Source organism: Pezoporus flaviventris, unplaced genomic scaffold (assembly GCF_033815535.1).
Source record: "Pezoporus flaviventris isolate CSIRO_AGI_PZ_B2104156 unplaced genomic scaffold, CSIRO_AGI_Pfla_v1 ptg000216l, whole genome shotgun sequence".
NCBI lineage: Eukaryota > Metazoa > Chordata > Aves > Psittaciformes > Psittacidae > Pezoporus > Pezoporus flaviventris.
In genome coordinates this window covers 85,639-98,998 of record NW_026892764.1, presented here as the reverse complement: position 1 = coordinate 98,998, position 13,360 = coordinate 85,639, and the positions used below count along the sequence as shown (strand labels likewise).

Below are 13,360 nucleotides of genomic sequence, written 5' to 3'. Positions count from 1 at the left end.
TCCCAGGGATTGGAGTTTAACCTAAACACGGGCTAGGTGAGAGCGCAGGGAGCGGAAACCTGCTGGCAAACATCAGTGCCCTCTTTGCCTTGTGGATGCTGATCTAAACCAGATGCTGCCTGACAAACCAAGGGGCAGCCTGCCAGGGGGTGACAAGCCCCACATTAATCCATAAACGATAGTTAAGAACTGAAGCTCCACAGTAATGCAGTTGGCCCCTGAACTGGAGCATCATAAACATAGTACATTGTTAGTAAGGGTCCCTACCGACCTGCCAGACAAGCACATAGGCTTGTGAGTAATTCAAATGTACTACTCAGAGCTGTGACCTGTTGTGAAACCGCCCCTGAGGAATGAGGAGTGGTAACTCAAGTACCCTTTTTGCACCGAGTGCTCCACCAGCACCAGGTATGATCAGAGGGCTGTGGTGCTCTCAGAGCCATCAAGCCCAAGATCAATGCCATCAGCCCATCATCTCCACTTGCATTCAAGCAAGCTTCTTGCCCTCAGTTCTGACACTAAAAGCTCAACAAAATATCCAGTTTCCAAAGGTTTAAAGAGCAGAGGGCAAATAAATCCCCATCTATTCTCATAATACTCATGATATGGGTATAGAATAGAGGTTTTTTTTTCCTCCTTGGCTGTGTTTTCCCAGTGCTGCTCTACGCTGTTCATCCATAGACCATCAATAAACATCATCAAGGTAATTTTCATGCTTCTTTACCCCCTGGGCTCCCTCATTCAGATAAAAGCAGATGAAAAGATCATGGGTCTGGGGTGGCAATTTTACACAGCTTTGGAAAACTACAAAACTACTTATCTTCTCAGGGTGTGAAGATCACCCAGCACTTTTGAAGCTTATCAAATCAAAAGCTCCTTAAATGAAGGAGCTTTTTAATGTGCTTTATTATCCTCTCCTCCCAACTCACACAAGGAAAGACAAACAGCTACAGGAGCACCCAACATGTCTTTTGTTAGGAGGTATCAGAGGTATCAGGCTGTGGATGTCCACAGCAGCACAACTACCTTTGCTTTGTGCGTTTCCATTCATTTTCCCATTACTGTGCTCCGTGTCTTCATCTTGCTCATTTAACTGCTCCAGAGCCAGCTGACGCCAGCTCCTCAAGGATGCTTTTCCAACCCAGAACCCGTCATTCCTGCAGAGAGACAACAGCGCTGGCAACACAAATCACATCTCTAGTAGGAGGTGTCCCTGCCCATGGCAGGGGTTGGAACTGGATGATCTTAAGGTCCCTTCCAACCCAAACCATTGTGATTCTATGATCTATTTAAGCGCTTCTCAACCCCCTTTGACAACAGTAGATAGCATCAGGACTTACATACCCCTTGACTGTGATCTTCAGCAGGTTGGTCACGGTTTTGTAGTCTTCATTTAAGCGGTTCTTCAGCCGCAGGATTCGACACCTTTCCACCACGCAGTCCTTGCAAAGTGCTTTCACTGGGGTGACAGGGGAAAGAAACATGATTTATCACACACAGGGCTGAGCTTCTGGCGGGTTTGAAGGTGCTCAGACACGTAGGTACCAACTATGCTGCCTCGAGACCAGAGGTTTCACATGGAAATGAGGAGAGCCCTGGGGTCACTGCCAGATCAGGCCACATTTGCAGGTTAAATGAGCACAAAACACTCCAGAGGTGGGATCTGTTCTGCTGGCTTCACAGCCTTCCGGTACCAACAGTCTGCAATTCCAGCTGCTAGCCAGGGCATGCCAACACACAGCCAGGGGAGCCAAAAGGCAGGAGGGATTAGGCATATTGAAAGAAAAAAAACCACCCATATTGTGGCACTTTGAGGTTAAAGCCAGAAATAACCTCCCCTCCTGCAAAGCTACACTGGAGCAATAGGAGTGGAAACCCTCCAGCTGGGCATGTTCCTCTGGGAGCAAGAGGGGTGCATCCAGGGAAGAAGCTGGAGAAGGCAGTGCATGCATCCATCCATCCATCCCTTCACCCATCCATCCATCCATCCATCCATCCACACATCCATCCATCCATCCCTTCATCCATCCATCCCTCCATCCCTCCCAGCCCTACTCCACAAACAGAGCCGCGGGCGACCTTCCAGTTGACTAATAAATGCTGCCCTGGTTGCTCTCCACAAAGACTGCCTGCGTCACAGCACTTGCTGCTGGTTCTGTTCCTTCCCTATAAGCTCCTCGCAGGAGCTGAGCTAATTTGGTCTCAGCGGGAGTCATGGAGCTCCTTCACAAAAGGAACTCAGCCTGGGGCTCAATTAAGGGATGCCCAAAGACGATCGGGGCTGGGCTGACCCCAAAACTCAAGATGTGTGACAAATGCCCACAACACAAGCACGCAGGCTATCAGGTATGTGCTTTCCTCGAGAGGCAGCTCAGGACAGGCTAGAAGTGACAGACAGGGATTTTATTTGCTTGGCCTGCACATATCCGTGCTGCTGGCTCCAGGGAATGCTGTCCACACAGGATCTGGAGGTAGTGCAGGTACAGACAAGAGTCTGAGGGGTTGCATGTGCAAGTGAATCAACTTCACAAAACCTTCCCAAGTCTTACATTTAAGTCTCTTTCTCAGAAGTCCCTCCATGAGCAGCTCTTCCTAAATGGAGAACTCAGGAATGAACAGACCCGAGTCCCAGACAGGCTGGGCTGCACCCCCAGAGCATGAGCAGCAGCTCAGGGAGGGGATCCTGCCCCTCTGCTGTGCTCTGGGGAGACCCCCCCTGCAGCCCTGATCCAGCTCTGGGGCAGCAGCACAAGAGGGACCTGGAGCTGCTGGAGCGAGGCCAGAGGAGGCCATGGAGATGCTGCGAGGGCTGGAGCAGCTCTGCTCTGGAGCCAGGCTGAGAGAGCTGGGCTGGGGCAGCCTGGACAAGAGAAGGCTCCTGAAGGGGAGACCTCAGAGCAGCTCCAGTGCCTGAAGGGGCTGCAGGAAAGCTGGAGAGGGGCTTGGGACAAGGGATGTAGGGACAGGCCAAGGGGAATGGCTTTAACCTGCCCGAGGGGAGACTGAGATGAGCTCTTAGGCAGAAGCTCTTCCCTGGGAGGGTGCTGAGGCGCTGGCACAGGGTGCCCAGAGAAGCTGTGGCTGCCCCATCCCTGGCAGTGTTCAAGGCCAGGTTGGACACAGGGGCTTGGAGCTGGGTGAGCTTTAAGCTTCCTCCAACCCAAACCAGGCTGGGATTCCATGGTTCTGTGGCTGCAATCAGACCAACTGTAGTTGCTTGAACGTTAACATCTGCACGTGAACCAAATCACCCAGTGCAGCACAAAAAGAACTAAAGTTCTGATGATGAAGGACAGGTCTGGGACCAGAACAAGGCTCAAAACCATGTTCAGACCAGGAGTTGGAGAAGGCATTTTGTAGCTGACTCCTTACCATTCAGCCGGGGCCCTCCTCCGTATCTCCTGTAGAAGAAGTCAGCCACGTACTCCGATATCCTCTTCATGATGGATATTTTGTCGGGATGGAGCTTGCCATGGGAGCAGAGGCAAGCAGTGTTATCTATGGGTTTGGGAGGAGTGGACTCATCCAGCCATTTCTGCAGCCACTCCAGGGAGATGAAGTCGTATGGGGAACCTGGGAGGGGAAAAAGCACAAAGAGAAACAAGCCCGAACGTGTCAGCGAAGGCACAACGCAGCAGATGGTGTTTTATAATGACTCTGATATTAAACAGCACTTTTAAAACTTCACAAGCTATCAGTGTTGATTAAAACCCTCTGTTCAGTTCGCAAACAGCCACTACAGCTTCCCCCGGCCAAGTCTCATCTCAGCATCGCACGTTTAGGAGATAGGTGCTATGTGAAGTTAAGATATGTGAGAGTAAGCGGTCAGTTCAGATTCAAGCAATCCATATGGAAGCCCAGACCATTCCAAGTCACACTGCTAAACCTTTAGGGGCTTACAGGAGAGCAGTTGAGGAAGGACAAGGATTTTCCTATCAGCCACTGAGGGACAGATATAGTACCATATGGACATGGAGCTGTTGGAGCAAGACCAGAGGAAGCCACGAGGATGCTCAAGGGCTGGAGCAGCTCCTGTATGGAGCCAGGCTGAGAACATTGGGGCTGCTCAGTCTGGAGAAGAGAAGCTGCGTGGAGACCTCAGAGCAGCTTCCAGTGTCTGAAGGGGGCTGCAAGGATGCTGCAGAGGGGCTCTTCATCAGGGGCTGCAGGGACAGGGCAGGGGTGAGGGGTTCAAACTGAAACAGGGGAAGTTCAGGTTGGAGATAAGGCAGAAGCTCTTCCCTGTGAGGGTGCTGAGGCATTGGCACAGGGTGCCCAGAGAAGTGGTAAATGCCCCACCCCTGGCAGTGTTCAGGCTTGGAGCAAGCTGCTCTAGTGGAAGGTGCCCCTGTCCGTGACAGGGGGTTGGAACTGGAGGAGTTTTAAGGCCCCTTCCAAAGCAGTCTGGGATCCTATGGTTTAAGCTGTGATCATCCATTAAAGGCTCTTTCTAGAGCGACCTCATTGGGTTACATTGAAAAATAAAAGGCAACAACATTAAATAGACAAGGTCAGTGCTTGCCCCATCCCTTCAGCACCCAACACTCCAGTGCTATTCTGGGCTGCTCTCACCCCTCAGAATGAGACACCCGTGTGCATTTTACCATTTACAGTGCAAACCGGCCCTGGCTCAAATGTTTAGAAGGTGCAGAGCACATCCACGGCTCAGCAGCAGCTGCAGGAGCAGTGAAATAGCTGTGGGTGAATCCAGGTATCTCAGTGGGCACAGGGTGCCCAGAGAAGCTGTGGCTGCCCCATCCCTAGCAGTGTTCAAGGCCAGGTTGGACAAAGGGGCTTGGAGCAAGCTGCTCTAATGGAAGGTGTCCCTGCCTGTGGAAAGGGTTGGAAGGGATGTTAAAGCTCATTCATGATTCTATGACTTAATACCAAGACCTGCTGCTGATGTGTAAACCCTTCTTTGAGGTCACTGGGAAATGAGGAAGAAATGAGGAGGAAATGAAGCCTGTTCTACGCTGACACAGGGAAAGCAGCTCTGAAATCACCCTCGGTTCCATCCATGAAACGAACACAAATCCTTAACGTTCTGAACAAAGGAGCAGCAGAGAAGCTACAGGAAAACACTTTGTCTTCCAGTCTGCCCCTGCTCCTTGTGAAGCCGGGCTTCAAACCCCCTGTTCCTCTGCAGCACATCCCAGCAGTATTCCCATCTTACGCAACGCCAGCCACACAGCCGTGACCTCCAGAGAATCGCAGCGCTGTCAGAGCTGCTTTGGGATCAAAGTGCCTCCCCCAGAAAGCGCCTTTTTCTGGGGCAGGCTCCACAAAGCTGGCAGCAACCGTGTCTGTGCAGCTGCAGAGAGAGTCCCCAGCTCCCGCGGGATCGCGCCCGGAGCGGCTCTGCAATAACGCTGCCTCCAGCTGTGCTAGCGAGCTGCTGTGGCCTGGACGTGCCCTGCAGCAGGCAGTGGGTGCCCTTAGGGTCTTGTCATCTTCAAAGTGGGGCAGAGGAGCTCTGCCTGCACTTGTAAAGCCATCCTTTGGAGCTTTATTAGAAGCGCTGCGAGCAAACCCTGCTGCTGCTGCTCAAGCGGAGGGCAAACACAGCAGGGCCGGGCTCAGGAGCAGTGACTCACGGCACGTTCCTACCTCCACCACAGCTCTGATTTACCAGTGCCACCACACTGCTCGGCTGGCAGGGCCACGGCTGAGCTGGGACAGCCTCGTGGCCCTGTTGTTGGCAAACCTGGTGCCTGAATTGCAGGGGCAGATGTTTACAGGAGCTCCCGAGGTGGCCGCTCGGCTGCTCCCAGCTCAAGCAATGGGCACCAAAAGCTGAACATCAAACGGGTTGAGAGGCTGGGCAGTTCAACTCATTTGAAAGTCCTGAATGACAAATTCCCATGGGATTTTAGGAGATGGGCAGAGAAAGTGCCCCCTCTGCTTGTTTTGAGGGAGAGGAAAACAAGGGAGTGGAATAAAAGTCCTTGTGGTCAGATATGCTAAAGATTACAAGACACAAGGAGTAGTAGGGAAGTTTTAAACCCTACCACTCATCAGGTGGACTACGAAGCTTAGACACAGGGCCTTGGAAGCAGGGCTGAATCAAGTAATTTCCTGCTGGAGGTCAGGCATTTCCATACCCTGTTACCTGCTGATTCACTCGGATCAACAGCTCCCAAACTTGCCATGTGCTGGCAGTTTGAGACCAGCCCTTTCTTCTGCCTCAATGCCACCAAGACAAGCTGCTCACCAGGCAGAAGAACACAGTCAGCACGCATGGAAGCACACAGGAGACTGACTGATGGAGAAGGAGCAAGAGGGAATGAATGACACCAGAGGCCATGAGAATGAGCAGAAAAGGGAGAAAAATAGGTTAAGGCAGAAAAAACAGACAGGGAACAAACTCCTCAGAGCATGCACACAGCAACAACAGGCACCAATCACTCTGCTCTTGAAGAGGCTAATGCATTCCAGCAGTGCCCAGGCCACAGAAGCGAGTTGTGGGTTAGTAACAAAACATCACTAATCTTAACAACAGTCTACTACAAGATACTACCACAATGTCTTACAGACCAGCTTCAGCGGGTAACCTTTTGTAGAGCTCCTTCACCTCCTCGTGCTTGATTTTGCCCCTGGCCACGCTCTGCTTGCGCATCTCGGCCATTTCGTTGCACCACTCCTCGAACTTGGAGTTGTCACGTTCCACCAGCTCCTGCAGGAAAGCTGGTGGGAAAAGGAGGAAAAAGAAACCCCAGTCATTCCAAGGAAAAACGCCAATTATGTTAATTACCCCTGTGATGGGTTACCCGGGGATAACAAGCCTAAGAACTCCCCACGCAGCTACCGACATGAAGCCTTTCCAAAGGCCAAGTGCATGGCTGTTGCTTGCTGCAGTAGTTCTGGGTGCAGATGATTTGAGTGCAAGACAAAGCACCCAAGAAAATCATTTACTCGGGGTTGGTGCTGCATGAAGAGAAACCCTTTGCTTGCAAAGAAGCCTCTGCCAAGCACTGGCAGTGGGGGGCCGTGCAGCGGGGCGGCTGCAGAGCCGGAGCACAGCCGGATGCTTTGCTGCCTGCTTCAGGCCCTCCCTGCTCCTCCTCTTGCTCCCACTGAGAGCAGCTCTGCCGTGCTGCCAAGGGCAAGGAATCTGTCGTTCCCAGGGGAGAAACAAGAGCTTTTCACCCCACGGGCACACCTGAAGCCTGTCCTGACGTGCAGCCGCATGGGTAGGAGTGAACTCAGCGAGAGGGGTTGAGCACGTTGCAAGCCCAAGGACAAAAAGCCCTCAGGAGATGGGAGATAAGAATGGGAGGGTGAGGGAAATGGGGATTTTTGCTGTTGCCAGTGGAAAAAGCCCCCAAAACCCCAAACCTCAGCAGGGAAAAGAAGATAAAAAACACTTCCCTCGCGGGGCTGGTGTAAGCAGTGCTTTCCCCTTCCCATAAGGAAGCTTTCTCCTATTCAGCAGTGTTTTGAAGAGCTAAAATATATCCAGAAAGGTTTAATGCTTGTGTGGCCAGAGAGCACAAGAGCCACCTCGGGAGAATACATGGCACTAAAACCCAACCAGCTTGACCCCCTTGAGGTCAGAGCCAAGTTACATCTACATTCCCATCCCGGAAAAGCCGCTTTGAACGGCATCAAAGGAAAATGCCTCAAATTTACAGTTGCATGAAACCTCCCCGCAACCACAGGGCTCGCTGCTGCCCTTCGCTCCCTGTTCCCTGGCAGCATTCCATGGGAAACAAAGGCAACCGCGGGGCTGTGCAGGAATTCGGCGCTGGGTGGAGAGGCTTCTGCCGGGGTTATTGTTTTGGGCAGAGGGGTAGGAGGAAAAGGAGCGCAAGAGAGCTCAGGAAACAGAGTGAAATGCAGCTCTGAGGCAGGGATCAGCACGAATTCCCAAAGCCGTGGGGCTCAGGGGGTGGGTTTTAGTGGTGGTGGGAGCTGGAAAAGGTTTGGTGTTGGTAAGGGGGGGGAAAGCAGTCGGATTTACCCCCTCCTCATGCAGGTAATGTGAAGAGTGGAGGTCCGAAGGGGATATGCCACCTCTGCTGTGCAGGAGAGGGAGGAAGGTGAACACACCTCACCCCCACCAGCACCAGGGGCCTAATTAATATTTCTAATCAAGCAGCACGCAAATGTGAAGCATCATTAAATCCACAGGCCAAATCCACCGGGATTTCTGCCACCCCCAGTCATTCTGAAGCAAGACACGAACGCGCTCGTACAAAAGCCCTGCTAAGGGCTCCCATCCTCTTGTTTTCACACCATTTATGCTCAACATGGCAAAGATTCTGCAAAAGCACAAGAAACCTGACATCCATCAGGATTATTCACCTCCAGCACAGTACGTGTGCTGCTGGTGACATTTAACCACGCTGCTCCCCTGTGCCTTCAGGAACCCGAGCGGGCTCCTGGCTGCGAATCTCAGTGCTCCCGCTGCCACACGTGTCTCCCAAGGGGATGATCTCCTAACCCCTTCCCATCCTGTCTTGCTGGTTAAGACAGATAAGTGTGAGCTAGCACAGGGGTGGGATCATCAGGATTCCATCATCAGGACAGGGCCACCAAGTGGCTATATGGCACTTCTGTGGGCTCACAGTGGTCACTAAAGGGGCTTGGAGGAAAAAACCCAGCTCCTGGCCTGCCTGGAGCATCCCAGGCACAAACACAGGCAGGTGGGGAATGGATGGAGCAGCCTGAGAAGAAGGACTTGGGGGTGTTGGTCAATAAGAAGCTCCCCATGACCCGGCTTCAGTGAGCACTTGAGCCCAAACCCCCTCCGTGTGCTGGGCTGCACCCCCAGAGCGTGAGCAGCAGCTCAGGGAGGGGATCCTGCCCCTCTGCTGTGCTCTGGGGAGACCCCCCCTGCAGCCCTGATCCAGCTCTGGGGCAGCAGCACAAGAGGGACGTGGAGCTGCTGGAGCGAGGCCAGAGGAGGCCATGGAGATGCTGCGAGGGCTGGAGCAGCTCTGCTCTGGAGCCAGGCTGAGAGAGCTGGGCTGGGGCAGCCTGGAGAAGAGAAGGCTCCTGAAGGGGAGACCTGAGAGCAGCTCCAGTGCCTGAAGGGGCTGCAGGAAAGCTGGAGAGGGGCTTGGGACAAGGGATGTAGGGACAGGCCAAGGGGAATGGCTTTAACCTGCCAGAGGGGAGACTGAGATGAGCTCTTAGGCAGAAGCTCTTCCCTGTGAGGGTGCTGAGACGCTGGCACAGGGTGCCCAGAGAAGCTGTGGCTGCCCCATCCCTGGCAGTGTTCAAGGCCAGGTTGGACACAGGGGCTTGGAGCAAGCTGCTCTAGTGGAAGGGGTCCCTGCCCGTGGCAGGGGTAGGAGCTGGATGAGCTTTAGGGTCCCTTCCAACCCAAACCACTCTGGGATTCCATGATCACCAGATGGGCTGGAGAGGCCAACGCAGTCCCAGGTCACTCACCTGGCACTTCGACTGTCAGGGATTTCTCCCGGGTCTGCAGCCTGTACACCAGCATGTAGGCATTCCGGGAGCAGTGTGTCCCCTTCCCACACTTGGGTTTCCGAGTCTGGGATTTCGATGGCTCCGCTGTGGAACAGAGGGAAAACACCATCAGGGCACGGGCTCACTCACAGAGCCTCTGTGAACGGGACAAGTTTGCCACCTAGCCGGCGTCCCACTGCCCTGCCAGGCCTCCATGTGCCAAGCACTGGGCTTGGCATGAGGCAAAATTGGATGCCAAAGACAGCCCCAAATCCCTCCAGCATTCCTGGAGGCGGGGCAATGCAATGGGACTAAAATTAGGAGCCAGTTCTGAACCGCCCTTCTACAAGAGCCTTTTTCTCTCTCCCCAGTTAAATCTCCCCGAGCCAAAAGCAGCTCTTGGAAAAACATCCTTCCCCCCCGCCCTCAGTTCTGGTCTCCCGACACCAAAGCTCAGAGTCAAATCCCCAGGGAAAGAAAATCTTATTTACAGGTTGTTGTTTGTGAAGAGCCAGGCGTCATCCTGGCGGGTGACAAAGCTTTTAGGGAGCAAAGAGCCACGGAAGCAGTCGTTTCAGCATGACACAAAGGCACGTTGCAGGAGCTGCTGTTCCCAAAGGCAAGCAAACACACTCACCTACAGCTGCAGCTCCCAAAATCAACCTTTTTGGATTGAAAACCAATAGAGGAACAGCCCTGCCATAGGCCAAACTCTAAAGAAGGCATTGAAATACTAAGAAAAGTGTCTGTCTCTCGAAAATTCTGGCAGGATTCCCATGGCTCCCCCCCATCCTCCACTGCATCCAGGGCTCTTTCCTAGACCCTTTTGATTTGCATTTTCTCCAAATGCTTTCTAAATTGTTCCCATCTGGGAACACAGGACCCTGCCCGCAGCAGACCTCTGCTTTACGTGCCCAACCTCCTCCTGCTGTCACAGGCATCTGTAACAAAGCAGAGCCTCGGTTTTGCTTGGAGCAGGCAAAGAACAGATCAAAACCTTAAGGCTCCCAGCCTAGAGGCTTCTCAACACGCTTTGCTGCTACCCTGTGAGCATTCAGCAAGAACACTGACTTGTGGCTCAGCATAAGTTTACAAGACTGAGGCCACCGAGGTTTGTTTGCATTGAGTTGGCTATGCTGGGTAACTACAGAGGTTAAAGAGAGAGGCTGAGCAGCTCGTGTTCCCTTTCAGGGCTTATTCCATGTTACACCACTAGATGTCTAACCAGCTTCACGGTCTGCTCGGGAGCAAGCGGGTGTCAAACATTAACTGGATGGTGGAGCTGCTCTGGGCCCTGTGAGGTGTTTGCTGGCAAGAGCTGGAAAGGCAGCGGCATCCGTAGGTGCTGCGCTGAAGGGAGATGAATGCCTCGAGGCACGCCTGCTACCCAGGCTTTACAACAAAAGGAGCCTTTTACAAGGGCCTGTAGGGACAGGCCAAGGGGAATGGCTTGAACCTGCCAGAGGGGAGATGGAGATGAGCTCTTAGGCAGAAGCTCTTCCCTGTGAGGGTGCTGAGGCACTGGCACAGGGTGCCCAGAGAAGCTGTGGCTGCCCCATCCCTGGCAGTGTTCAAGGCCAGGTTGGACACAGGGGCTTGGAGCAAGCTCCTCTAGTGGAAGGGGTCCCTGCCCGTGGCAGGGGTTGGAACTGGGAGAACTTTAAGGTTCTTTCCCACCCAAGCCAGTCTGGGATTCTATGATTCAACTAAATCTGAAATCTTTTCATTAAGCTTTTACTTAGCTATCCTTTGAGAGAGGAGACATTTCCTCAAGTCCAGCTGCAGCAAAGCACAAGCATTCTGGTGGACCAATGTTTCTGGGAACAGATTTGTGCACCATAATGGAAATTTCTGGCATTAACTTCCCCGTTTCCCAATGCTACAAAGCATCCTGCACTAAGGAACACCAAAGGACTGCAAAGCCAAGTGCTCAAAGTGCCAGTTGAAGGCTGAACCACTCCTACATATCAAATGCAGCCAAAGAAACCAACATGTCCAGCCTCAGCCCAAGCTCTCCAAAGAATCAAGACCTTTTCCTATCCAGAGAACACCGGTATCTGGGCAGCATCAGAACAGAAGAGCCCAAAGAGAAGTAAAAACCTCGAGGCAAAAAGGCAGTTTTTGGCTCCCAAGTCATTATTTGGATCAAGATTTGTTTTAATGGAGACTCTTTACTGCCTCCAAGCAAAACACTTCAGTGGAAATAACACCATCATGTGTTAAGGAAACCAAAAGCAATCCTGTTATCTGTCCCTACGCCTGCTTTTGCACCCTGGCCAAGGAAGCAGCACCATGCCTGTTTCATCCCGATAGGCCACTGCTGCCCGAGTTATCAGCACCTTATCTGCTGTGTGGCAGGCAAGGGAAATACTAGAGGAGCTGCTCACGAGGTGTGTGTAAACACTCACACAGGGCTGAGGTGAAGAAAACCTGGCTGCAATTACCAGAAGCACCGTTTGCCACGTTACTGCTAAGAGGTGAGTGACAGCACACGGAGGAGCGCCGCTGTTTTAGGAGGAACGGGGCCTCCACGTGCTCAGCCTCCGTGGTTTGGGTGAAAAGAGTGATTTTAAAAAGGGCACTCACAACTTAAAGGTTTTACCTAGATCTTCCTCAATCCCCAGCTGCAGTTTCTTCCCTTCCATCTTTTCGATGTCTTCATCATTAAACTTGTACCACTCGCCCGTCTGTGGGTCCTTCACGTGGGCAATGTAGTGCCCGGAGTAGGCACTCACACCACGGTGGATGAGGACAGCACTCAGCTCGTAGACATAGACACCATCTGGAAGGAAAGAGCAGTTAGCCAGTGTTCCAGATGCAACAGCACAGATCTTTCCCTTCCTACTGCTTCATGTTTTCACAAAGCAGCAGGTAAAGACTGCTCCTGAACTTGAATCTCTCCAAGACCTCGCTAAGTAGGTTGTGGCTTCCACAACCCACTTAGTGAGGGAGTTATTTAAAACACGGGCTTCCAACAACTCCTGACATGGTTTCCCATTGAAAAGGGGATTCAGAAGAGATGTGCTGAGGGATGGTGGATAAAGTTAACAAAACAGAGCGCTCAAAACTCACTTTTTTGTTCCATGAAAGGCTCCATGTCAAGCAGCTCTGAGAAGCCGATGTAGGTGTTCAGCTTCTTCTTATGGCCAGTTTGTCTGTGTGGAGGCAAAGCTTCAGGTCAGGGAGAGCAGCAACAGCTCACACCCTAAAAGAACTCCCCCTGAAACCCAAAGGGAAGCCCACACACACTCAATCATAGAATTACAGAACCACAGACTGGTTTTGGGTGGAGGGGATGTTAAAGCTCATCCAGTTCCAATCCCTGCCACACGCAGGGACACCTTCCACTAGAGCAGCTTGCTCCAAGCCCCTGTGTCCAGCCTGGCCTTGAACACTGCCAGGGATGGGGCATTCACCACTACATCCTCAAATTAAAGCAGGAAGAGTGGAGCAGATGACTTGCCAAAGAAGAACCTGGGGAAATCCAGGTTTTACTCCAGTGGGAGGCTCACCTGTCAAACACGAAGCGCATGAGCTGCAGGTTGAGCGTGCAGGGAAGGCTCAGCAGCCTGATCTTCCTCGTGGCATTCTGCTTGCTCTGACACGTCTCACAGAAGTAACGATTGTCCCCTTCTAGTTTTTCTTCCTGAGCGGGGGGGGGGGGGGGGCAGAAAGAAAGGCCCTGAGACCAGGTTATCACTGAAAACTCAACCAGTCCACACCACTCAGCAGTCATAACCAGTCCATGCTATCCCACAGCTGAAGACTGAAGAGCAAAGCAGTTATTTTAACCACTGAAGTCTCTACCCAGCTGCTTTCCAAAACAACCTCTTGGGTAAAAAAGCACTTTTCAGCATGGCCAGAGTGGGCTGCTTTGACTTTAAGGGCAACTTCAGACCCCATTCCTTGTTCTGAGGTCATTTCAAGGCTGCCAGGTTTGCTC

The 13,360-nt window shown here is 52.5% G+C and overlaps 1 protein-coding gene across 6 annotated transcripts in view; it reads right to left on the bottom strand.

Moving 5' to 3' along the window:
• Positions 1–13,360, bottom strand: part of USP48 (ubiquitin specific peptidase 48) — a 32,615-nt gene that overhangs the window by 13,241 nt on the left and 6,014 nt on the right. For all 6 annotated transcript variants that reach the window (XR_009741398.1, XR_009741399.1, XM_061442173.1 and 3 more), the window contains exons 7-14: positions 12,930–13,063; positions 12,490–12,572; positions 12,020–12,199; positions 9,397–9,522; positions 6,535–6,684; positions 3,373–3,573; positions 1,345–1,459; positions 1,027–1,157 (exon numbers count right to left, since the gene is read on the bottom strand). Coding sequence is in view for 4 of the 6 variants with exons in the window: in XM_061442173.1 (XP_061298157.1) it covers positions 1,027–1,157; positions 1,345–1,459; positions 3,373–3,573; positions 6,535–6,684; positions 9,397–9,522; positions 12,020–12,199; positions 12,490–12,572; positions 12,930–13,063 (1,120 nt within the window). In the remaining 2 variants the exon portion in view is untranslated. The remainder of the gene's footprint in view (positions 1–1,026; positions 1,158–1,344; positions 1,460–3,372; positions 3,574–6,534; positions 6,685–9,396; positions 9,523–12,019; positions 12,200–12,489; positions 12,573–12,929; positions 13,064–13,360) is intronic.